The sequence below is a fragment of the Berghia stephanieae genome, chromosome 13 (genome assembly GCF_034508935.2).
Source record: "Berghia stephanieae isolate SIO BIC M18660-M18661 chromosome 13, UCSD_Bste_1.3, whole genome shotgun sequence".
NCBI classification, from domain to species: domain Eukaryota; kingdom Metazoa; phylum Mollusca; class Gastropoda; order Nudibranchia; family Aeolidiidae; genus Berghia; species Berghia stephanieae.
In genome coordinates, this window is record NC_088372.1 from 30,331,774 (window position 1) to 30,359,080 (window position 27,307).

The 27,307-nt window shown below is 36.0% G+C and overlaps 2 protein-coding genes across 2 annotated transcripts in view; one reads left to right on the top strand and one right to left on the bottom strand.

The window, feature by feature from the left end:
• Positions 1 to 3,279: 3,279 nt before the first annotated feature.
• LOC144958837 (uncharacterized) lies at positions 3,280 to 14,092 on the bottom strand. The gene is made up of 2 exons (XM_078891072.1): positions 14,053 to 14,092; positions 3,280 to 5,037 (listed from the first exon to the last, which is right to left on the bottom strand). The coding sequence occupies exon 2, from the start codon at positions 5,020 to 5,022 to the stop codon at positions 3,850 to 3,852; it is 1,173 nt and encodes a 390-aa protein (XP_078747198.1). The 5' UTR covers positions 5,023 to 5,037; positions 14,053 to 14,092; the 3' UTR covers positions 3,280 to 3,849.
• Positions 14,093 to 24,638: 10,546 nt separating this feature from the next.
• Positions 24,639 to 27,307, top strand: part of LOC144958828 (uncharacterized) — a 30,086-nt gene continuing 27,417 nt past the window's right edge. Inside the window, exon 1 of the mRNA XM_078891047.1 lies at positions 24,639 to 24,838. The gene's annotated coding sequence lies outside the window, so the exon portion shown is untranslated. The remainder of the gene's footprint in view (positions 24,839 to 27,307) is intronic.

The window sequence follows — 27,307 nt, forward strand, 5'->3', positions numbered from 1 at the left end:
CTTTGGGCATCCATATGTACACAAGCTAATCTCAGCCAGTCCCCACTTTTTCATGTTTCCAGCAACATCACAACATAGAAATGATTACCCATTAGAAAATGTGTTTTTTTTACCTAAAGAAACAACGCTTGTCCCAAGTTAAGCCTTTCAATTTGATTTAAAAGTTAAGCTTAATATTCAATTTAATTTTGTGTAAGATTCAGTTTGGCGTAATACCGGTTTTAGACGATTAGTTACATATATTTGGACATTTTTAGACATTGGTATGATTTTAAAATGTCTCATATGCCCTTAAATGAGAGTGTATGGTTTTATCAGATCCTGACTGCTTGTCACTTTCTGCATTGCAAGGGGAGACGTTTGAGGTGGTCATGGGTGTTCTGCTGTAACATTGGGTCTTGTTTCTGCTCTGTCAACCCTCTCTTCGGTTGTCCATTTCTTTGAAAAATACACACACACACACACACACACACACACACACACACACACAACCAAACTTTGATATAGAGCTATATCAACTACATTTGCTCACAGCGTTTTACAAGAGGTCCAAGAAGAGCCAATGTAGGACGAAATATGTCTGCAAGGTACTTTTGGATTTTGAAAAATAACTTCTCTAATAATCAGGCTTATTTTTAAAAACCTTTTTGAAGGTCTCAACCTGGTGTTTCTGTTAGACTTTAGGGTGGGCATACTGGAAAGTTGCCCGATCCAGGGGTGATGCCGACTTGGTATCGGTGTGAGGCTTTGTCGCCGTAGTTTGTGAATAGATGAAGGGTGTCTAACTCACAGATGATGTTGACTTGGATTCTGTATGAGACTGAGTTAACTTGGGATGGGCATAGAAGATTATTGCTCGACAACAACCTTCCATGCCCAGCCAAAGGTAACCCAGTCTCACAGATACCAAGTCGGCATCATCCCTCGGCCAAGCAACAATCTTCTATGCCAAGCACATACTATCTATAAGTAAACGACGGCTACGCTTAGACTCCGTTATTTCAACTTGTTTATTATCAATTATATGGTAATTTTTAATAATAAATATATAGAGCAGCTCGGAAGGAGATATTTCTGTAACTATGAATAAAACAAAACATAATCATCGTACGAGTTTCCTAAGGAAAAAAGTGCTTAAGAGTTCGCTCAGTCAACTTTCATTCTCACACGCAAAACATACACAACTCTATAAATTCCAAGAACATTAACATAACCACCCACAGGCAAACAACTACAATATTACAATGTAACAGTGAATATTATGTAAATTGAATCTTACATCAAATTCACATTTGCCTTTAACATTTGCCGTTAAGCAAAAAGGTTGTTGTCGATTATAATTGTGTGTTACTGCATTGCAGCCAAAACCAGTAAACAATTGACTGAACCACATACTTACTATATATCCCATTGATCTACCCACAATAACTAAGAAGATTTTTTAAAAATCGTATCGTTATAGGAGTGAATGAGTACTGATTCCCTACCGCATGATTACTCACATTTCGTCCAGTAAATTTGCTCTTGGGGCTACCTCTAATCAAACTCTCTTCTCATACTGTCTTAACTCTCTCGAAATCAGCATGATAAAAACGAAAACTGATATCTTCAATGTTCTATTTATGTGAACTCGGAAGAGTAAACGTTTTCTTCGATGCTCGATAGCTGGATCTAAATATTTTTTTTTCCAATAAACTTCCATTTTTTTCATTGAACGAGTCACACGTGATTATGTTGATGATGATGATGATGATGATGATGATGATGATGATAATAATAATAATAACAATAATAATAATAATAATAATAATAATAATAATAATAATAATAATAATGATAATAATAATAATAATAATAATTATAATAATTATAATAATAATAATAATAATAATAATAATAATAATAATAATAATAATAATAATATAATAATAATAATAATAATAATAATAATAATAATAATAACAGCAACAACAACAACAACAAATCAGAAACTCTCGTGTCCGAGCTAAATGATGTAAAATCTAAGTCGCTACTTTCCATTTCCAAAAATGTGACCCAACAATTCAAAACGGTAACATGTCAGGATTAACCAGATGCTAAAACGACAAATAAAGTTAAATTGAGGAAAAATTGAATTATAGGTATTTACCACTCTAAAATATGATATTCATTCTCCTCAACAGGGCATACAAACTCAACTTAAGTCTGATAGTTCTGGATACAAATTCAATTTTCAGCATCTTAAGCATCCCGACTAAAATACCATTTTGAGACGTTGGGTTGCAAATGTGTATTGCCTCGCCAACCAACAATCAGCGTGCACAAACTTTATACCTTTTTATTTGGAAAGTCTTGGCACTCTGATTCTTTGGCAAAACGAAACTTGATAAATGGATCCTTCGACCAGGGAATGCATGGATCCTTCGACCAGGGAATGCATTGATAATTCGACCAGGGAATGCATGGATCCTTCGGCCAGGGAATGTATGGATCCTTCGGCCAAGGAATGCATGGATCCCTCGGTCAGGGAATGTATGGATACTTCAGCCAAGAAATGTATGGATCCTTCAGCCAGGGAATGCATGGATCCTTCGGCCAGGGAATGTATGGATCCTTCAGCCAGGGAATGTATGGATCCTTCAGCCAGGAAATGTATGGATCCTTCGGCCAGGGAATATATGGATCCTTCGGCCAGGGAATTTATGGATTCTCCGACCAGGGAATTTATGGATTCTTCGGCTAATGAATGTGTAAGAAATTAATCATAATTCATTACTTTATCTACTGTAATCTTTACGAGAGGAGATAAATTTAAACTTTACTTGTCAAGATGAAATACAAAAATCGTTAATGCTTCTACCTTCATTTGTGGAATGATATTAGACTGGAGACAAAGAAAGCATGTTCTCTGGACAGTTTTAAGACGTTGATCGACCGAGATGTGTAATATCTAAGATTTCAATATGACCAGTAACATTTTCATACTCATCTGGACAAGAACAAACAAAGAGCAAAAGGATGTTCAGGTCAGACTCCGAAACTGTCGGTGGGTTAGCCATACCCTGTAATATAACCAAGCAGGCTCTCGAATGGAACCAATAGGGCAAAAGGAAACGGGGTCGTCCAAAACAGACTGGGAGGAGAAGCCTTCACCAAGATTTGTGAGTCTCTAATCTTACCTGGGGTGAGGCAAAGGTCTGTGCCAAGGACAGACAAAGATGGAAGAGTGCTGTTGAGGCCTTATGCTTTGCCAGGAACCAAGAGGCATAAGTCAGTAAGTCAAGTCATTTGTTTAATAATTCATGGATGGTAATATCCATAGATCATAATATTATGCTTTTAATATCAGAGGAAATTAAAGAATATGATCCTACTCCATCTAATATTGACAAGGGAGTCCATTTAGCTCATTTGGTAGAGCGCTCTTTTCAAACACAAAGAGACAAAGTTCGATCCCGAGTGAAGTCGATGTTTTTTTCTGAGCAGTGAAAATTCGTTTTTAGGACAGAGACAATACTGGTTTTCAAGAAATTGTCTGATTACAATTGCTCGTTGGCGTGGATGTTTATATAATAGCTCAAGTTTGGAAAAAAAAGCTCTTTTTCACTCGAGTTGAGACTACACATTGATTTTGTTGTAATTTCAGATATAATAAAAATTAGATAAGGCAGAAATTTCGTGTCATCATAGCGCACCTTCAAAGAAACATTGCTGTCACAGTGTCGATTCGTGGGTTTTTAATATTCTTCTGATATACTATGTCCTTCTTGGTGGCAGCATTCTACTAAATCACTTTTATTATATAGTTATTTTTTGGTCACCGCACAGTGGTAACAGCATTCCATTCACTTATTCTTTTTCTTTAGTTTTGCAAACATATGACTGAAATATCTGTCTATATTTTGTACTCATCCTGTAGTAAATGAATATATTGATACTCGAATTGATGGTGGCGAACAAAAAAGCGTATTCATGCATCATATGGGCTAGTCTCTCATATTGCCTCCCTGTATTGAATCGTCGATCTGCGAGAGTCATCACTAGCATGGTAAAATCTGGACTGTAACAAACACAAAATATGATCGATATAGTAGTGATCATTTTTACCAACCGGGCTTCTTTATCAAAATTAGCTTTCGACATCGTCGTGTTCTTGGGTTTACATGTAACTTTTGTCTCAAATTTGCTCGATTTAGAGCCGTTCCTCGTAGCATGGTTGTCAATAGATCCAACCGTATTATTTGAATCATCGTTAGCTCTGCTTACTCTATTTCTCCATTCCTTCGAAACCCTGACGTAGGAGCTGGTTATAATAGTACAGACAACCACAATAAAAGCGGTTAATAAATGTAGGGCCATGTAGTTTCCATAAAATAACAAACCATGCCAGATGTCTCTATCTGTTCCATGAACTATACCAAGTGTCGTAATATTTGTTCCTTGTACCTTTACATCACCGATGTAATTTGTTGCAAAAAATGGTATGTGGCTAGAAAACCCGTATACAAATATAGATAGCAGGTATATCAAAGCTCGGCGTGATGCGAACATGCCTTTAACTCGAAAAGGCATCACAACACACATACACCGCTCAAAGGCTATGTAAGCTGTTAACATTCTATTTAGCCCTATAAATATCTTAAGTGGCCATCCCAGTATTAGAATTGAAACAATGAGTTGATTTAAAGGTAAGTAAGTAATTTCAAGCCTATAAACAAGATAGCTTGCGCTTAAGAGCATATTCATAAAGCACACACCCAGATCAGCTAAGGATAGGGAGAAGAGGTTGAGAGTACTTCCCTCGGAAAAGATTCCTTGTTTGACGAAGATGAAAATGTTTATGATGTTAGTGACAGTTCCAAAGAAACCGCAGATAAATCCAATGGTGATGTCGAGAATCAGGGTCAATACATAGACTGTTACGGCATCGACTATGGGTCGACGATCATCCTCTGGTCTGAGAAAACGTGTGATTGTGGTCCATGTGGCGTTGATTGTCGAGTTCCCTGCCGCGGTAAACATCACACTCAGATCTACCTAGTATTACGAAAAATTCCTAGAATTATGGATTTTTGGCTCTGGCTGCAGATCTGCAAATTTGTCTGTGATTCAATAAATCTTACTGAAAATGATACATAATGTCATTTCAGAGAAACAATATTTATGACTTTGGAGCAATATTCGGTCATGCTGAGGGCAATTTATCATCTCTGAAGCTATTTTTTGGTGACTTCATTTTTTATTCCAAGTGGAAATACGATTTTCTGAAATTTTGTGTAGACATATCTGATCGAACTGGTTTTACCAAGAACTGTTGTGTTACTAATACAGTCGTGGCCAAAAGTTTAAGACCAAGTTTTAAAAAACTCTCATCTAGCTTTTTTTTTCATTTTTCGCAACATGCTTTCTGGTGCAGCACAGGAAATGAACTCATTTCAATGAAAGATGTTTATTCTGCAATCTTTATACCTGACAGCAAAGGCTAATGTTCATATTAACATTGTGAATCAATTTATAGTCATTTTGATTGAACTTTGTGGACAGCACAAAAATGGGCAAAAAGCCATCCATTTCTAGCATTGTTAGGGCTTACATGATGACATTATTCAATGTCGGGTACAAAGAACGTGTCATATTATGCAAGGTAGGGTACAGCAAGACTGGAATGCACAATGCTATTCAAAAGTACCAATCAGAAGGCATTTTTTCTGGCAGAGACAGAACTGGCCGCCAAGGAAACTTCTTCCAGAGCTGATAGGGTCATTAGGACAGTGGACAGAAACCTACTGCCTCATGCCAAAAAAATTCGATCTGTGCTCATGTTATGTGGTGTTGATGTATATCGTCGGACAGTCTCAAGACGCTTGACTTATGATTTTGGCCTCTGATCTCAAAAGCCAGCTCGAAAACTAAGGCTGACCCGAATTCTGAAACAGAAACGATTGGCGTTTGCATCAAAGCACAAACATTGGACTGAAGAGCAATGGGGTAACGTCATGTTTTCAGACGAACCAACTGTGCAACAGTTTGTTGTTCGTAAATATCATAATCATGTTAAGGAACTTGTTAGTGAAGACTCAAACAAAAAGCTCTGGAAATTTATAAAAAGTAGGAGATGCGATTCGGTTGGTATAGCGCCCCTTGAGCATGATCGTGTATTATACTCTGATACAAAGGAAAAAGCAGACATACTTAATAACCAATTCTGCTCTGTTTTTGCTTCAAAAGCTCATACCAAAATTACCACTCAACAACTACAAGGCGAAGAAAACGATTCCAACACTATGGACGAAATCAATGTGACAGTAGAGGGCGTTTCCAAACTCCTCGCCACTCTAGATCCAAAGAAAGCATGTGGCCCAGACAAAATACCATCCCGTCTCTTAAAGATATTGAGTAACGAATTTGCACCTGCCCTCACACATTTGTTCAAACTCTCTCTTGAAACGGGAGACATACCAATTGTTTGGAAGCACGCTCTTGTCCAACCCATCTACAAGAAAGGTGATAGAAGCAGGGCTCAAAACTACCGTCCAATTTCATTAACCTGCATTTGCTGCAAACTGTTGGAGCATATAGTGAGATCCTCAATAACTGAATATCTCGAAGCTAACAGTATTTTTTGTGATGAACAGCACGGATTTAGGAAGCACCACTCATGTCAAACTCAACTTCTATCATTAACACATGATCTGTCAGCTGCTATTGATAAAGGTGGTCAAATTGATCTAGTACTACTGGACTTTGCCAAGGCCTTCGACAAGGTCCCTCACCATCGGTTAATCCAGAAATTGTATGACGTTGGTATCAGGAACAAAACCTTACAATGGATTGCAACTTTTCTGGACAATCGCACCCAACAAGTTCTTGTCGACGGCGAGACTTCCACTATCGAGATGGTGACATCGGGCGTACCTCAGGGCTCAGTCCTTGGGCCCGTCCTATTTTTAGTGTACATAAACGATCTTCCACGAGGTATAAGGTCAAAAGTGCGCCTCTTTGCTGACGACACAGCATTATATAATCAGATAAAAACAACAGACGACTGCAAAACACTAAATGACGATCTAGCTAAATTACAAGAATGGGAAACAATAAATCAAATGGAATTTAACGTATCAAAGTGCAATGTTCTAACCATCACAAATAAGAAAGCACCTATAACATTTGAATACCAACTTCATGGTCAAAACCTGGAACATGTAAAGACAGCAAAATACCTTGGCATTGAGTTTGCGAAAAACCTCAAATGGAATGACCACATATGTCACCTGGCTTCAAAGGCAAATCAAACAAGCGCTTACATCACCCGCAATTTAAAAAGATGCCCAATCACAACTCAAACCCTTGCTTTTAAAACTATTGTTAGACCAATTTTGGAGTATGGCAGCTCAATTTGGGACCCATATACAAAGAAAAACATCGACACCTTAGAAAACATCCAAAGAAAAACAGCAAGACGCATCACAAACACATTCGATCCTTTCTCAAGTGCGTCTGAAATATCACAACGGATTGGCCTTGAACCTCTGGAAAAGAGAAGAAAGATAGATAAACTTAAATTGTTCCACAAGATCTACTACAAAAATTCGTGCCTTAAACTTCCAAACGACATCAAAGATATCGGTACAAGAAATACGAGGGGACACACAGCAAGAGTAACCATCCCAACATCAAAAACAGACGCCCACATGTATTCGTTTTTCCTTCCACTGCCCGACTATGGAATAGCCTCCCAGCTGAAGTGGCTGAAAACGGTTGCCAACATGCCTTCACGCGATTGCTGGAGTTCACAACGTGACTTTTTAATCTATGTGGTTTTAGTATTATGTGCAGAGTTTTAGCAAGTTTAAAATGTAAAACACTACAAACTGTGGAGTGATCCTCGACAATATTGGAGGTTTCCACAAGACGAAGAAGAAGAAGAAGAAGAATATAACGTGAGAAGACCAGCTGGTAAACGGTATGATGAAAAGTATACAGTCCAGGCCGTGAAACACCCGCCAAGCCAAATGATTTGAGGAACATTTTCCAAGTCAGGAACTGCCGTTCTATATTTTTTGATCCTTTAACAACGATGAATGGCCAAAAATACCTGGAACTACTGAAAGACAAACTACATTCTAATCTGCAGTCACAAAAGACAAACTACATTCTAATCTGCAGTCATACCAGTGTAATATATTCATGCACGACGGTGCCCCTTGCTACAGAGCAAAAATTGTTCAGGATATTCTTTCGAATGTCAAGGTCACGACCTTGGAATGGCCCGGAAACAGTCCAGATCTCAATCCGATAGAGAATCTGTGGCACTACATGAAGAACAAGATTGCAGACTAAAAGCCCGCGAACAGTAAAGCCCTTGTTGGAGCAATTTGGAGTCAAGAGCTTTCTCCAGAATACTGCCAAAGCCTGATATCCAGCATGTCGCGATGGATCAAAGCTGTCCTCAAAGCAAAAGATGGACATACAAAATACTGACATATGGTTGGAGGATTCAGTAAAGGTATTAACTAATATTTTTAATCATTTGAAGTGAGTTTGTTTATATCTCGTTGTTTCACAAGTTTTAGATTTATTGTGTATTAATTTATCTATTTTGGACTTAAACTTTGGGCCACGACTGTGATACATTTCAGGGCACCGGTTCAGTATTTGAAAAGTTAGAACTTTAAAAACATATAAACCACTAAGAGGTAGAGTAGCAATATTAGAATTCGGCTTGATTTCCAAACGCAATTTTAACATTGTAGTAATGGACTATATTTTGAGTTGGTTGGAGTATTTCCAATACAACATGGAGAATATAACAATTTGCGGTTATCAGACCTGGAAATGAGTAAATGTCGCATTAATTCAAAACTTGATTGTTTGTAAATCAGGTTTGAAAACAACTGTATCAAAATTGTATGAGTTATTAAGTGCCAACATACAAGCTACCCGGAGATAATGTTCACAATAGAAAACGTTAAATAATATGGTTCAACCCACCATTTACCAAATCAGTCATTACATAAATTGGCGATCAATTTATCACTCTCATAGATAAACAATTTACCCGAACCACCGGCTCTACAAAATAATAAACAGGAGCAATGTTAAAGTATGCTACAATTGCCCATATAATATGAAGCAGTTAATCATGAACCACAACAAGGAAATTTTGAGTAACCCAAATGATAAAAGCACACCAACCAATCGCAACTGTAGGAAAAAGAACACTTGCCTCTTACAAAAAAACCTCTTACAAGACCATCATCTAACCACCAACAACACTACAGCACAATACATTGGTAGCACAGAACATCATTCAAAACAAGCTATAACAATAACAAAACGACATTGAAGATTAAGAGAACCAAGAGCAAAACATCATATCGTTAACGCACTACAGGGATTAAATACATGCAAACAAAATGCCATCAGTAAAATGTACAAAAAGATGTGGAGACATCGTGCGGACACTAAAATAAATTCAAACTACATAAAAGCACAAAACAAAGCCTCTCCAACTAACCCCCCTCCCCCCCCCCAATATGCGTCCCCTTTCTCTCCTTTTCCATCGCCCTTCCCTTCTCTTCCCCCCCCCCCCCCACATCCCCACCTCCTCCCTCTCCCAAATTTTCTCATTTCCTCAATATCCCCAAATGATCCCTAACCTAACAACCCACACTCTCCTGTTCTGAATCGATCAACCAAGACGAACCAATACGTATAGATGAAGATGAATTCAAGAATCTATTTAAGCACTGCAAACCGCATGGTCCTGACTTGATTTGTGAAAACATTCTTACCAACTGTTTTGAACAGCCTGCTGTTCCCTATACACACATTTTTCAGCAATCTAACGATGAGCAAATTGTCCCAATTCTGTGGAAAACTTCAATAATCGTACCAGGGCCTAAACCTTCCTCTAACAGAATTGAATGATTACCGTCCTGTCGCATTAACATCAATCGTCATGAAATGGTTCAAAAAGATTTTGTAATGACAACTTCTACAAAAAGTGTCTGATTACGAGATACTTGACAAACTCCAATTTTATATCAACATAGACGCAGCATAGACGATGCCTTATTTATTTTCATCAACCCGATGTTAAAACATTTAGACAAATCACTCGAAAACTCTTCACGAATCTTATTCGTTGACTGTTCATCTGCTTTCAATTTAATAAACACAAATATCTTCATTATTAATTTGTAATTGTTATCATTGAAACTACCTAGCTATCTCATAAGTGATTCTATGAGTAATTTTAAGCTAAGTTTTCTTTCTTTCTTTATTTTAGAGTAAAATAGTTTGTTTTGTGTTTTTTAATTATTATATATTTTTAAAAAATCAATTTATCACTCTCCTCTATTTTAAATATAACTTTGAAACGCACCTTTCTATCCCGTTCTCCCACTTACATTCTCTCTCTCTCTCTCTCTCTCTCTCTCTCTCTCTCTCTCGTTCTCTCTCTCTCTCTTTCTCTCTCCTCTTTTTTAAATATGTAAACAGCATAGGTGGGGGACCCAAAAAAATTATTGCTGTCTATTATTCTTCAATACCTCCCTCCCCCATCCCCCGACCTTATTCTTGATATATATATATATATATATATATATATATATATATATATATATATATATATATATATATATCTTCCATTGCACACGCACACACACGGACATAGACACATTTACAAATTTTCGCCTATATTATCATGACAATCTAATATAAATATATATGTATTTTGTGTTTACTTGAAAAAAGCGGAGGGCCGAAACGTCATTTGATTTGTGTTGTTCATTCGTGAGTCAGATTTACTCCCTTTATCTTTATATAGGCACCTCTATTTATTAGTTTTACTCATAAAATGGTTCCATAACTTTCTATCGGAAAGACCTCGGTACGTTAAAATGGGAATACATGTCTCGGCAACAAAGTCCATTTCAACTGGCTGCCCACAAGGATGTCTTAGTCCTCTAATTTTGTCTATTTTCTACCAAATGATTGTTTGCCTATTTTTCACGAATGTCTCGTTGTTAAATATGCAGACGATACAGCCATTTAGGACTTTTGAATAGCCAAGAATCAGAAAATTATCATATAAACCAAATACAACATTTTGTAAATTGGTGTCAGAACTTAATGTATTCAAAACAGAGGAAATAAATAAACAAAAAGTTGTACTCGTCAATCAATTCAAATATTTAGGTTTGATCATTGACGAATTACTTATTTTCAAATCTCGTGTAGATAGCATCTCTAGGAAACTTTATCAAATAAATATATTCTCCGAAAATGTAGACATTTTGATCTTAGCAGAAAGACAATGATGCAAATCTATAATTCCCTTCTACTTTGTGCATTAACTGTGAGTTAAATAATCTGGTGGGGAGGATGTGGTTTGATAGAGACATCAAAATTACAATTTTTTATCCTAATAAATCTACTCACACGCCAAATGCCTGGAAACAACAGAAACTTCAATACCAGAATTAATCAGACTATTTTTGCTATCATGCGCTAAATTACCCAAGTTGAATGATAAATCCATAATACAAATTTTCATTAAAATCTCAAAGCAATACTGCATTTGGATCGTGTACTCACGAAGTGTGTTTTTAAAAAAACAACACTCTGGATGAGCAGGATTTGATTTAATAGTAAAAATACGCTCTTATTGACTTTATCACCTGGCACGACCAGGTGAGTTCTTTTCATTCTTCAAGACAACACAATGGCAGAAACAATGGGCCAGAAACTCATTGGAACTATAGAAAACGTGTAAAAAACGTTAGTAAAGAATTACAACACTTCAATATTGGAGAGAACTCTTAGAACACGGTATAGATAGTTTGAAGATGACGTCTTTGTTATTGTATTTTGCCATCCGCGTTTATGAGTACTTCTCACTAAACTGTATTAACTAGACTATAAATCTTCAAGGTTACACACAGCTTTGTGTGTTAGCCAGTTTTACTTCCGGATGGCAATGTTGTGAACTTCTTAGCCAAGTGCATACTATCAATAGAAGACCCTCACTATCAATGTTTTGCCTCTTCAACTTTTCAAGAGTTTATGCTCCCGTGAGTAAACGTTCATTAAATAGAGATTTTCAACGTTACAGCCGCCCCTTACAAAGAAGCACTCACAAAAAGCGGATAAAACACACCATTTGAATACACAGACGCCCCCCTATCATATAAACCTCAACACACAAGTGAAGAACGAAAAATAAGAAATCGGCACATAACTTGATTCAAACCACCTTAGTTCCTGAAACTAATTAATACACTCATCCCAAAGAATCGCAACCTACATAAAATTATCAACAGATATAACATTAAAAATTAGCTACTCTTGTATGCGCAACATGGAACAATTAATTTTAAGCCAGACAAAACAATTTTTAAAAACCGCCGACAAGAGCAAAGCCCACCCACCATAAAATGCAACTGCAGAAAGAAGGATCATTGCCCGTGAAATAAACAATGTTTAGAATCTAATACATAAAGCCACAGTCACCGAAACTAAAAGAAACAAGCAGGAAAAATATGTAGGACTAACATAAAATAATTTCAAAACCAGATACAACCTCCACACCCAAACGTTTAGAAACACCAACAAAACAAATATCTGCAAAGCTCAGCGTACATATTTGGAAATTCAAATACAGCAAGCTAGACCACAGCATTTCATGGAAAATTCTACCTAAAACAACAGGATACACACCATCATCAAAACAATGTAGCTTATGCCTGGAAGAAACATATACTATAATTAAACACCCTCACAAAGCCACACTCAACACGAAAAAGGAGATGAAGATAACGAATATTTGATATATACTTGTAGAAGATGTCATATATAAATATATATATATATATATATATATATATATATATATATATATATATATATATAATCTAGTGATATACATAACGCATACATACACTCGGACATCTATACACTCCATCAAGGAATGGAACGCTCTCCCATCTGAAATCCTAGATATTACAAAGAACAGCAAATTTGGTCAACTATTAAACATTTATCTTTCAACTCAATAACACAATAATCGTGAGAGTCACCATATAATTGTATAAAAAATGCAGTGATGAGTAATTCGCATTTTGCAGATAAAGATGTTAAACTTGAACTTGAACAGTCAACCAAAATTAAATGTAGAGCTCACCTTAGATCTGAGATATGCTGACGATACTGCACTCCTGTCAACAACGCCTTCTGGATTAAACAGGCTAGTGCAATCCGTAAAACAACGTAATGAGGACAGGGACCTGCTCCTAAAGACCAAATTAATGGACAGTGATAAAAGTCCAAAAGCTGAAATTGTAGTTAACGGAGAAAAACTGGAGAATGTCAACAATTCTGTATATCTTGTGGCAAGAATAGAGGCAAATGGAAAATCAAGCCCTGGTATCTAAAGGAGGATAGCACTTGTCCAAACAAAATTGACAAAAATGATGACATTATGGAAAAGTTAAAGCATCCAAATGAAATTGAAAATATTAAGAACGTGCATAATTCCAACAGCATTATATTGATGTGAATCATGGACAGTCACAAAATACCCGATGAGAATAAAATTAATGCAGTTGAAATGAAATGCTACAGGAAAATTCTCCGTATTCCCTGGACAGCAAAAGAAACTAACAAATATGTGAACGAGTCAGTGGGCATTGGGGAGCCATATCTCATCAAGGTGATAAAGAAACTAAAATTTGCCTTTTTTGGACATATCAAGAGAGATGACACCCTTGAAAAAAATTCTAGAAGGAATTTGGAGGGCAGAAGATGGAGAGGGAGACCAAGAAGATAATGGTCACAACACCTCAGCAAATGGATGAATAAGCCACTGACTGGATGTGGAAGGATGGCTCAGGACAGAAGCTTGTTTCAGTTGGCAATTGCGGCGGCCACGTCCAAGTTTAAATAAGCTATGATATATATATATATATATATATATATATATATATATATATATATATATATATATATATATAATCGAGTCATCTACACAAGTTGTACACGCATACATACACTCAGACATATATACACACTATTATCATCATTGTTAAAATTGCGGCAGTCAATTTCATCATAAATAACTATCGTACGAACACAAACTTGTCTATTTAACGTTTCGTTATTTTCTATCTCCTTTATAATTGTTGCGATCGCCAGGAACCTGAAGGTGTACGAGCGGTTGGAAGATAGTTTATTTATTTTTTTTATTTTTTTTTGGACGAATGATTAAATGTCAAAATAAAAAACAACACTAGTTTGTTTTTTAAAAAATGTCATCCACTAAGTTGGTGACCCCGAAAACTAACAACTCAATAATTTCAATTTCATGAAAAGTAAGTTTTATTATGATTTGAGTCTACGATGGCTCATATAGACGCCATTTAAGTGTTCAATCCCTACAGTTTGTTTGGTTTGTAAATATGAAGCTCAGTTTATGCTTCGTGGTGTATCGGATGATAGCAGCAAATACTATCATAAAAAATGTGTCTGTTTCATTCACTAAAATATCATATTATCTTCAATTATAGTTGCGATGAATAAGATAACCACCTTAGAGTAGAATATTTCGATTACTACTTGACATTAAAACGGTATAGTTTTAGTTAATTGTTCTCTCTGATACAATGACAAAGTGAGATAATTGCCAAATCATCTAGAATCAATTCATCGCAGCGAACTTTATATTATCTATTGCGTTCTGGCACTTTTCTACTCCATTTTATTTTCTGTTATTATACCCTATATCATAGCGAGTTCTTACTATAATTTTCTTCAGTTCAATTCGATATAAATGTAAATTTTTATTTCGTCTGTAATTACATAATAACAGAAAATGTATATTTGAAGACTGTTTTAAAGTTACGTGTTGACATTCGTGTAGTTAACCTATAGATTTATCAATCAAGTCACATTCAACGATAATGATTGAGAAAAAGCATGCCGCTACATGGATTATAACGTGCCAGAGGGGACAATATTATTGAAAAACAATTCCTCCAAGGCCACAGCACCGTTCATAATCTAGCTTAACTGTTTCCATAGCAACTATAGGAAAATCGTTACTATGTTCCTTGCGATATAACCAATCGTTTTCTCATTCACATTTGTTTTGCACATGCACAATACTTTATTTGAGGAAATTATTTGGTCTTGATCCAGTTCTATGAAAGTAATGCTGTGCAATACAGATTGCTTTGCTGAAAAAAATTATGAAAACAAAAGAAAATAGTTACGCACACACACACACACATAAATATCATATTTTGTAGTCGACCCTCTGTACATAATGCAGTGTATACTTCTGTTGTATTTACTGCTGTTATACTTCTGTTGTACATACTGCTGTGTATAGTTCTGTTGTACATACTGTATACATTTGTTGTACAGACTACTGTGTATACTTCTGTTGTACATACTGTATACTTCTGTTGTACATACTGCTGTGTATACTTCTGTTGTACATACTGCTGTATACTTATGTTGTATATACTGCAGTGTATACTTCTGTTGTACATACTGCTGTATACTTCTGTTGTACAGACTGCTGTGTATACTTCTGTCGTACATACTGCTGAATACTTCTGTTGTATATACTGCAGTGTATACTTCTGTTGTACATACTGCTGTGTATACTTCTGCCTTATGTGCTTTTCTAACGTGCACGTTGTCCTGAAAATATTGTTCTGCTGCATCGGATTCTGCAATCGTTCTTCAAATATCGTCATCATCTTCATCAACAACAACGTTCTCATTATTTCATTTCGTTTGTGTGTATGGCAGCGTTCGCCCTGGTGCGATTTATTATGTTGTAATACCCAGATTAGTCGAATTTCCGTGAACCAGTCTACAGTCGGTCTCGTTAAACCGGGCCTACAGTCGTAATTTTTTAGTCGTGTCGAATCACATCTCCGTCTCGGCTAATCTTCAACAATTATAATCCATTTATGATATTCATATTTATATCATCCTTCGACCCGTTTATTCATTCTCACTACCCTTAGTCACGTTACTGTAGAACGAGCTTAAGTCTCAATGGGATACTAGCTTCAGACAACCATGAGTGGTAATTTTTCAAACCTGTTGCTATGCTATCTTGTGATGACAACGCCTTTCAGTCGTCATATGAATACTACTCACCATGGTTATATACTTGCGATCAAAAGAAAGTATACACATTTAAAATCGTCGTTACTTTTTATCCGTTGACGTAGGTTAATGATTTTCCACTGAGTTGTTTACCATTAGCCTCCCTGTGTACCGATAGTTGATGTTTTTGTTTTTGACCTGAAATTCGCTCACCACGTTGGGTTCATGCTAAAATGACCTTTTAGCCCCTTACTCTGGACAGGAAGTGTGTAGATTATTTTTTTTTTGCCATCCGTGTCTTCTTGAATCATTTTCAAGGCAGGAAAACACAATGCAAAATACCATCCATTAATCTACGCGATGTCTCGACTTAATGAATGCCACATCTCCATGTATCTCGGCTCATAGCATCATCCTCCTCCAGGCCCAGTACTTTCATATCCAACCATTTTTAGTCTTTGGGCGTCCCTTTTTCCTCTTACCCGCTAGTTGTATATCCAATACTTTACTTCCAACGTACTTCTCTCGTCTCTTAATGTTTCCGAACCATTTCAATCTATCTTCTCTCATCTTTATTGATACATTCTTCACTTCAGTCAACCTTCGAATTCGTTCATTCCTCACTTTATCTTTTATTGTCCAGCCAATCGACCTTTCTCAACATCATCATTTCTGCCACCTCAACTTCTTTACCATGTTTCTTTGTTGTAGATGCTGTCTCTAGTCCATACAATATTGGTAGTCTTACAATAGATGTATACAATTTTCCATTTACCTTTGCGAAAATTCGTTTGTTACACATAACTCCCGTTACCTTCATCCAATTATTCCAGCCAGCCTGTATCCTCTTTTTTACCTCCATCTCATTGCCCCCATCTCCTGAGTATTTGAATTGGTTTGTCTCTGGCACATCCTTTTCTCCTATCTTTATTGGTGGTCCTGCTCTCTGTTGTCCGATGCACAAATACTCTGTCTTCGATCTGCTTACTCTTAATCTCCTCCTTTCCAATACCCGTCTCCTGCCCTCCAGCTCATTTTCCGGCTCAGCTTTTGTATCATTTAAAAAGTACAACGTCATCCGCATACTTCATGTTCCATAGTGCCTCATGCCGAATGGGTTCAGTGAGAAAATCCATTATTATTGCAAACAGCAGTGGGCTGAGAGTCGATCCCTGGTATAATCCAACTCTTACATTAAATTGCTCAGTTAAGCCAACAGTTGTACTTACCACTGTCCTGTTTTCTTCGCACATAACTTGGATAACTTTGATATATTTCTCTGTTACCCCCTTTGCTCTTAGACAGTACCACACAATGTAATTCTCCTTGCTTTTCTCAATACATCTCTGCAATCACTTTATAAGCAAATATAGCATCCGTTTTACTTTTACCAGTAACAAATCCAAACTGTTCTTCACTTATGTCTATATCTTTTCTAATCCTCTTATCGATTACACTTTCCCATATCTTCATTGTATGGCTCAGTAAATTGATGTCCCCATAGTTGCCACATTCTTAAACATCTCTCTTAGTTTTGTATAATGGGAGCAACGTACATTTGGCTAATTTTCTGGTATTCTTTCTTTCTGAAACATGTCGTTGAATCACCGCATCAGGAAATTTAACCCTTCATCTCCAAGTGATTTCCAGACGTCTGTTGGTAACTCGTCTGGTCCAACTGTTTCCCCCTTTTTCATATTGCTCACTGCTGTAGTGATATTTTTCAATCGCTCGACATGTGTTAATCGTTATCGCCCTAGGCACAATTAAAAAGGCCATGTGTTATAGCCATGGACTTGACACCGCATTGAAATTGTTTAATTCACACCTTTATTCTAGAGGGGGGGGGGGATCTCCATGTGTTTGACTACACACATAACCGACCTATTTGGGAATTCAAAAGATTATAAAAGCTACAGCGATGACACACAGAACACGATTGGTCTAAAGAAACAACCATTAATGGGCCAGGCAAACCCAAATCCTGGAATATTATTGGTTCCTTGTGATTCCCCAACTCCCGAGAGAAACAAATATAAACCATGACAGTGATCAATATCGCTCTCTCCCATTTAATCCACTTAGAACTAACTGCTTTATAGGGAACTCGAAAGTTCTGTACATAGCGAGAAATGTGTGTGAATGAAGGTGGGTGATACACATGCATTGTGTTAAAATTAATTAATCCCAATTAAACTTGTGTATAGGAGTGATAATTGATATTGTGTTTTGCCTGGCCGTAAGTAGACACAACTTAAAATAACAGCAATCAATAACTCATGTTATTAAGACTAATTGATTACGCGTGTTATTATAAAATATGTATTCGTTATCTTTATCTATATATTTATATATGATTATATTATTGTATGTATGTATGCCTTCTAAATGAATGAATTTCACAACACGATTTACATTTACTGATGTGCTATCGCTAATACACGATAGTTCTATTTAGTATTTATATGCATTGATTATTATGTTCTCATTGATACATATCTTTCCCCATTCCACTACTTTCATGTGTCCCGTTAATAAAATTACTAACTCATCTTAAAACCAGTGGTTATGTCAAGGGAATTATTTGAAATCCCTCACGACCCCACTATTCTTAGGAATATTGAAATGTTACAACCTAGTCAAAGACTTGCTCTGGTATATTAACCAAACCTGCATCGGTTATTGACCCAACATGTATGAGGTTACTGTCCAAACCTGCATCGGGTGAACAAGGAACCGGTTGTTTGGCTGCAAGTGATACAGAGTGGAATCTTACAATCGATACCTTAAACTACTGGAATGAAACGGCTTGTCCCAAATAACAGAAGATGCCTTAACGCCGCCACCAGTCACCTCTAAAGCTAAGCACCATTACAAAGAAAAATGAATAGTTTGTGATATGGGATGAAAAATTAAATACCCATAGCCTAAAGTTAATGAACTAAAATCAGCACTATTATTCTTTGGCTAATTAGGTATTAACTTGATACTGTATGAGGCAATTCTAGTGATTTATATTAAAGCACTTCTTATTTAACGGGGATTAATACTTACCTTCTGAACCAAACTATCCCTATATAACGTTCCAATAATCTACCACTAATTCTACTGCCTAATTCTTTAAACCTATAAACATTCTCTTACTTTCGGTCAATTTGTCTGGAGCTTTTTACCCGACTATAACAGAGGAAAATAAAAGTGGAAACAGATTACGAAGTCTATGGGGAAACTATCTGACTTCCATCTCTCTACTCCTACGTGCTACTCTCCCACACAGGCGTGACAACTGAATCTAACACCTCGTGCTTGCTTATCTCCACTACTATATTCTCTTTAGGTTGTATAACTGCACTTCTGCTCTCCCTGTCATTCACTTCATTCATGAGCTGTTCGTAGGATGTTCCTCAATTCTCTTCATCTTCGCCATATACTCTTCCATTCTCATCTTTGATCATCTTAATACGTTGTATATCTCCCCTATTCTTGTCCTTCTGTTTCGTTATTCTAAAAATATTTTCTGGCCTTCTTTACTTTCTAATTGCTCATGTATATCTTTGAATGTCTCGGGCTTTGCTATTGCAACGACTCTTTTTGTTTCTTTCGTTGCCTGTTTATATTCATCTACTTTCATAGCATCCCTGTTTGTTTCCATGGTCTTCCTTGCTTCCCTCTTTTTCTTTATTGTCTATTGAACCTCTTCTCTCCGAGCTCGCCCCTAGCCACTTGTATCATAGGTTATTTTCCATTCCTTTGGGAAATCAATTCCTAGATTTCCTGTCACCGTTGTAGCAAATATTTCTCTTTGCTCCTCCTCTTTTAGTTTCCACATTGTGTTTTCCCCTCACTTTGTTTCTCTTTTATCTTCCTCTTTCCAAAATAAAAAATAAAATTTAAATGTAACACATGTTTATGTCAAATGCATACAAAGTGTACAATTTGATGTGTAATTTTGAATTCAAGCTGGCAATGTTAATGAGTTATTGTTATCAGTAGCATAAAGTTGCGTATCATCTGCATAGAGATGATAGCGCAACCCATGACCAGTGATGACATCAGATAATGGAGAAGTAAACAAAACAAAATTAATTGGACCCAAAACAGAGCCTTGGGGAACACCAAAAGACAATGTATGTTGAAGAGAAAGTTTATCTGAAATCATAACCTGTTGCTTTCTGCCATCTAAATAAGATTCAAACCACTGCAAGACAGTCCCAGACAAGCCAAAAGTTATATTAAGTCGTTTAATTAGAATGCCGTGATTAATAGTATCAAAAGCCGTCGAAAGGTCTAACAATGTCAGAAGAGAAACAGAACCTTTATCTAAAACATCAAGCAAATCCTTCGCAACACAGCACAGATTTTCTTGGTGTTATTACCAACATAAGTGCCTGCTCCACTCACTTTTCTGAATTAAAAATTCACCCCATATAACGGAGCATACTCAATGTCTCAATCGTTTCTATGTTATTTGTTTGTGTTGAGAATATTGGCTATTAAGCTTAATAGCTGGTCAAAAATACTTCGCGATGGTTGTGTGCGAGCGAACCGGCGGTCTCCAGAAGTGGGTGAGAGAGAGAGAGAGAGCTCTAGAAATATGACTTGTGTTTGATACGAATATTTTTGTGTTCGTGGATAGCTCACACGGTAGAGCCACGCTCTCACCTGCCAGGCGGAGTTGTCGTACCAATAAGGTCGCAGGTTCAAACCCTACCACCGCCACGAAAATTTATTCTCTATTGTCTTCTGGCACTTTTCTACTCACTTCATATCTTGTTGTTATTCATGTTTTAACGTACTACTTTTTTTTATTTTTCTTTCTATATGTACTTCCAATGGATCATGATTTGATTGACATCATGTGTGAAGACACTCCATCTTTGTTAGCATATGAATTACAATTCCACATAATATATTATGTTTATATAATTTAATGTGACCAATAATATATATATATATATATATATATATATATATATATATATATATATATATATATATATATATATATATATATAAATCTTATATTTTGCAGTCGACCTGCTATACATACTGCAGTGTACACTTCTGCTGTACATACTGGTGTGTATACTTCTGTTGTACAAACTGGTGTGTATACTTCTGTTGTACATACTGCTGTGTATACTTCTGTTTTACATACTGCTGTGTATACTTCTGTTGTAAATACTGCTGTGTATACTTCTATTGTACACACTGCTGTGTATACTTCTGTTGTACATACTGCTGTGTATACTTCTGTTGTACATACTGCTGTGTTTACTTCTGTTGTACATATTGCTGTTTATACTTCTGTTGTACACACTGCTCTGTATACTTCTGTTGTACATACTGCTGTGTATACTTCTGTTGTACATACTGCTGTGTATACTTCTGTTGTACATACTGCTGTGTATACTTATGTTGTACATACTGCTGTGTATACTTCTGCTGTACATACTGCTGTGTATCCTTCTGTTGTACATACTACTGTGTATACTTCTGTTGTACATACTGCTGTATACTTCTGTTGTACATACTGCTGTGTATACTTCTGTTGTACATACTGCTGTGTTTACTTCTGTTGTACATATTGCTGTGTATACTTCTGTTGTACACACTGCTCTGTATACTTCTGTTGTACATACTGCTGTGTATACTTCTGTTGTACATACTGCTGTGTATACTTATGTTGTACATATTGCTGTGAATACTTCTGTTGTACATACTGCTGTGTATACTTCTGTTGTACATACCGCTGTATATACTTCTGTTGTACATACTGCTGTATATACTTCTGTTGTACATACTGCTGTGTATACTTCTATTGTACATACTGCTGTATATACTTCTGTTGAACATAATAATAATAATAATACATGACATTTATAACGCGCATTTTCATCACTGGGTGATGCTCAATGCGCGAAACAATAATACAGTGACATTATTATACAAATGAAACATTATACAAACTACATCAACATAATATTATCATTATACAACAATGTAATAACTAAACATAAAGTTATTAATACAAGATATGTTATAATACATCCACATGCTATGTCAAATACGGAAATAATATAAAATAATGATATAATAACATAAACTAAATTAACATTCATATTGGGGTCAAATTACAAAGATGCATTAATCAAGATGTGTTTTAACAAAGAGATGGTGTTTTAACTTTGATTTAAATATTGATAAGGACTGCGCTTCTCTTATTCTTTTAGGAAGAGAGTTCCAGATGGAAGGTCCGACGTGACTGAACGATCTGCCGCCGTAAAATTTATATTTATATTTATTTGTAACAATTAATTTTGTAGAATCTAGTGCAGAACGTAGACTCCTCGTTGGCTTATACGTTTCTAAAAATTCAGTAATATACAATGGTGCTTGATCATTAAGGCACTTATAGCACAATACTGCTAGTTTGAATTCGATTCTCACTTTAACTGGTAACCAATGCAGCTCATACAAAAGTGGCAACGAGTAGGATGTTATCTTCTTTCTTAAAATCAATTTAGCAGCCGCATTCTGGATACTTTGAAGGCGTGATATTTTATCGTTGCTTACATTCGAGATTAACGAATTACAGTAATCTATTTTAGATAGTATGAAAGATGTTATTAGTTTGCATGTTACTTCTCTTGTTAGGAAAGGTCTAACTGAAGCAATTCTTTTTAATCCTATTGTCAAACTTCTACATAGAGAATCAAACTGTGCCTGCATAGTCATATGTTGATCTAGCATTACCCCGAGGTTTTTCACACACGTTGAGAGGTTAATTGTGCACCCATTTATATTTAGAGTAAACTTCAGAAAATCATCTTTCAAAACACTTTTTCTACCACACACCATCACCTCTGTCATTTCATTATTCAACTTTAACTTGTTAATTTCCATCCAGCATTTAACATCTCTAATACAGTCTTCAACACGGGTAATCAATGGTGGGATATTACTAGGGATGTCGCTTACATAGATCTGAGTGTCATCAGCATAGAAATGATACATTAATTTATTTTTAACAAAAATATCCGAAAGAGGTTGAGTATAGAGAGTAAAAATAACAGGACCAAGGACAGACCCCTGCGGAACGCCGTAATTTAGAGGAAATGTTTCTGATACTGCGCCATCGATCAGAACCGACTGAGATCTTGATGTTAGGTATGATTTAAACCAACTAAGCGCAGTGTCTCTTATTCCAAAAGTAATTTCTAATCGTTTAATAAGTATCACGTGATCAATGGTGTCAAATGCAGCCGAAAGGTCCAACATAGTCAATAAACAGACATGATTTTTGTCAATACTATTAAGAATATCAGTGCATACTTTTAAAAGGGCAGTTTCAATGCTATGATGTGATTTATAGGCAGATTGGAAATTTTCACTTAAATTATTTAGATGGATATGATACAAAAGTCTTTTTAACACAATGCGTTCAAGCACTTTGGATAGATATGGAAGGTTGGAGACAGGTCTGTAATTTTTCAGTTCGTTTACATTTAGATCGGACTTCTTTAATAGTGGTTTAACAATGGCACGTTTAAACGAATCGGGGACACTACATGAGACCAACGAATTATTTATAAGTTCAGTTATTAAACATACTGCTGTATATACTTCTATTGTACATACTGCTGTATATACTTCTATTGTACATACTGCTGTGTATACTTCTATTGTACATACTGCTGTGTATACTTCTATTGTACATACTGCTGTATATACTTCTGTTGTACATACATCACATCTGATTCTTTGTGTACACGAGGTTGAACCTATATAAAGTGAATTCTCAGACTTTCTAATATGCAGGACGCCGTTGCCATTGAAGGTAACTGGAAAATTAAGGATAATTATTGATAAAGCCAGGAGTTTTACTCACTTACTTTCCAATGTGAAAGAAATGTTCAAGAGATTTTGTCGAAGTAAAATGGAGAAAGTTATGAAGGATGGCGATCACCCCCTTCGCAAATATATTAAGTTCTCCATGAGGAACCTTCGCCTTATATCTATAAAAACAAAGACAACACGTCACCTTAATTCATTTTTGCCACATGATGTTCGAATTTTCAACGCACAACTGTGATTTAAATTAAATACTATCTTTTAAATATACACTCACAAGTTCGAACTAAAGGCCAGAGGTATGGCCTATCTCAATTAATTAAATTAATTTATAAAGTGTTGCAATTGGTTCTTGGTTGTATATTTTTACATGTTTGTACATTTGCATATATATATATATATATATATATATATATATATATATATATATATATAATATATATATATATATATATATATATATATATATATATATACATTGTCGCCATAGATTCTCAACTTTGTGATTATACATTTTTATGCATGCCACGTCTGTAAACGAATTTCCATTTTTTTGGGATGAATAAAGTATATATTATTATTAAGATTCAAAGCCCTTATTTATTGCAATCCAATAAACGCGCAATGTGCATATTAGTGCGTTGAAAATTCGACTCCGTAAAAATGAACGTAGATGAAGACGTCAAATTAAAGAATAATTTTTCATTTCCGTCTTAACATCAAACACATCATTGCAACATTGGATATTTGTTTACATCATAAATTTCTTTGGAAAATAACTTATCCACCTACGAACGAGATAAAATACTTATTGATGTCGAGATTTTGAGGACGTGTCAAAATTTTGAGATGAAATAAGGTAGGTGATTACTCACGTAAATGGGAAATCAAATATATTGAAAGATGCCTCTCGACTTCAATCTTATAAGTACAATACTAAAAAACACACACACACACACACAATCACGCACGCACACACAAACACACACACACTTTATATATATATATATATATATATATATATATATATAAATATATATATATATATATATATATATATATATATATATAAACAAATACACCCACCCAAACAGGCATAGACAACCAATCGAGATGTTTGTTTTAAAATGTGAGCATTTATATATAGATAGATAGATAGATAGAGAGGTGGGCCTTTGGCCTACCAACCTCCGCTGCACGTCCAACTCGCCTTGAGCATGCATTCACGTAAAATATAAAGATTTTTTTAAAAAACCTACCTCTGTTTCAAAAACTAGCATCTTTCACCTTTCTAAGAAACATTTTGATTTTTCAGAACTTTAGTTCGTTAAAAAATACCGGCCAATCTGACCCGTTGAGTCGAATGAAAACGAAATTTTGTTGTTTACACGGTTCAAAGGAAATGCCGTAAATAAGCTTTCATGGACTTCCTGTGTTGTTTTTACAGTGTCACGTGACCGTTTTGAGAAATTTGTCGTCTGCTACAAATAATTAGACCGGTAGGGGGTAGATATTTTCGTTGGAGCAGAGAAAAAGTGAGTATTATTTCTTGGACTTGTAGAGAGGCCCAGGGTCCACCAGCAGTCAAGTTGATTGAACAAAAGAAAAAAAAGGCCTTTTTTATCCGCCGCCACCACCACCGTGAGAGTGGAGAGAGGTGGGGGGGGGGGGGGTTGCATGATGAAGACGAAAGGGAGACGTGTCGCTTGTGACCTTGGTGACGTAGAGCATGTCAACGATGCTAGCAGATGTTCTTAACCCCTTAACAGCGAAGCAAATTTTTTGCTTTCAGATAATAGTTTGCTTTTATCTTTATTATTGTTAACGGAGAATACAGCCTTTCCACCAAGAGAGCAGTCAGACTATCACAACTCGGACTTCAATTGTCTATAATCGTTTTGCCGTTACTTGTCTTTTGATGAAAGAGGATTTGGTGTTAGGTCAAAGATCGAATTTCGCCGCTAAAGGTTGCATTGCTACTGGGTTTGCTCCCCCCCCCCCTACTTTTTTTCTTCCTTTTTTTTTCAACTTAGTATTGTTGATTGCTATTTCCTTTTTTAATGATTAGCAAGTGCCGTAGGAGTCTCACAGGATGCAGGAGTACTGCAATTAACCCTTTGACAGTGACATTGATTTTTTTGTTTTCAAATAATAGTCGTCATTTATATTATTTTTTAACGCAGAAAAAAATAAACGTTTCCACCATAAGAGCAGTAAGAATATTGATAAAAAGCGCTTTGAGCACGTTGGGTGGATATTGCCCTATATAAAAGCTCAAGTTTTTAAATTGTAATTTGTTTTTTGTCTTTTGATGAAAACGGTAAGATTTTATTTTTGGTCCAAGTAAGATTGATATTCGCCTTTAAAAGGTTAAGTTGTTTTGTTTTTTTCAGGTTTTTTTTTGTTTTGTTTTTCAAATGAAGATACGCTGCTTCTTTTTTTTTTTCTTTTCCTCAACTGGCAAGCTATCGCTGTACTTACCCGCATGGCTTGCACACACAAAAGGATACATCTAGGTCACAAAACCTTACATCCAGGTCACAAAATCAGACAACTAGGTCACACATCAAGACGTCTGTTTCGTTTGTTCCAAGATAGCAAAACACACTAGACGTCTTGGAGTTCGAAAGAGCTTTCCATAAAATATTTGGTATTTGCAAGACCCCCAGAAACCAATTCCCTATACAGCTCTTGTGCACGGTTACTTATGACCTTGATTTCTTTCGTACCCACCCCCAAAATCCCACTTATTGTGTGTTATAGGCAGAACATAATAAATAGCTGGGCTGCCACATGCGTGACTAAATTGGCCAAAGAGAGAATCTATACTTTGGCATTAGACACCAATTACCTGATGTCCTGGTTTTTAATCCTAGCCGAGTGAGAGAGAAAAAAACAAAACAATCATACATGTATCTGCAAACAGCAGAACGTTTTCATTTTACATTGAGATGGGAAGGGGAAGGGATAACACTATGATAAGAACGAGAGAGAGAGAGAGAGAGAGAGAGAGAGAGAGAGAGAGGAGAGAGAGAGAGAGAGAGAGAGAGAGATGGGCGGGGGATGGGGGGATAGTAAGGGGGAATGGGAAAAGATGAAAGAAACAACGGGTTGCCTGATGACGTAGATCAAAGGATTGTTACAGCGGTGTTCACGGAGCGTACTTCGTGAAATTTTAACCTTTTACAGTGACACTGATTTTTTTCTGCAGATTGCTTATGCGGAATAAATCGTTTCACCAAGAGAGCAGTAGTAAGAGTATATTTAGACTCGGGCTTCAATTAAACTATAAATCCCAAAGCTTGTCTTTTAATGATAACATTAAGAC

Excerpts from the sequence above, each read along its gene's own strand:
- LOC144958837 (XM_078891072.1), bottom strand. The coding sequence starts at position 5,022 with ATGTTTACCGCGGCAGGGAACTCGACAATCAACGCCACATGGACCACA.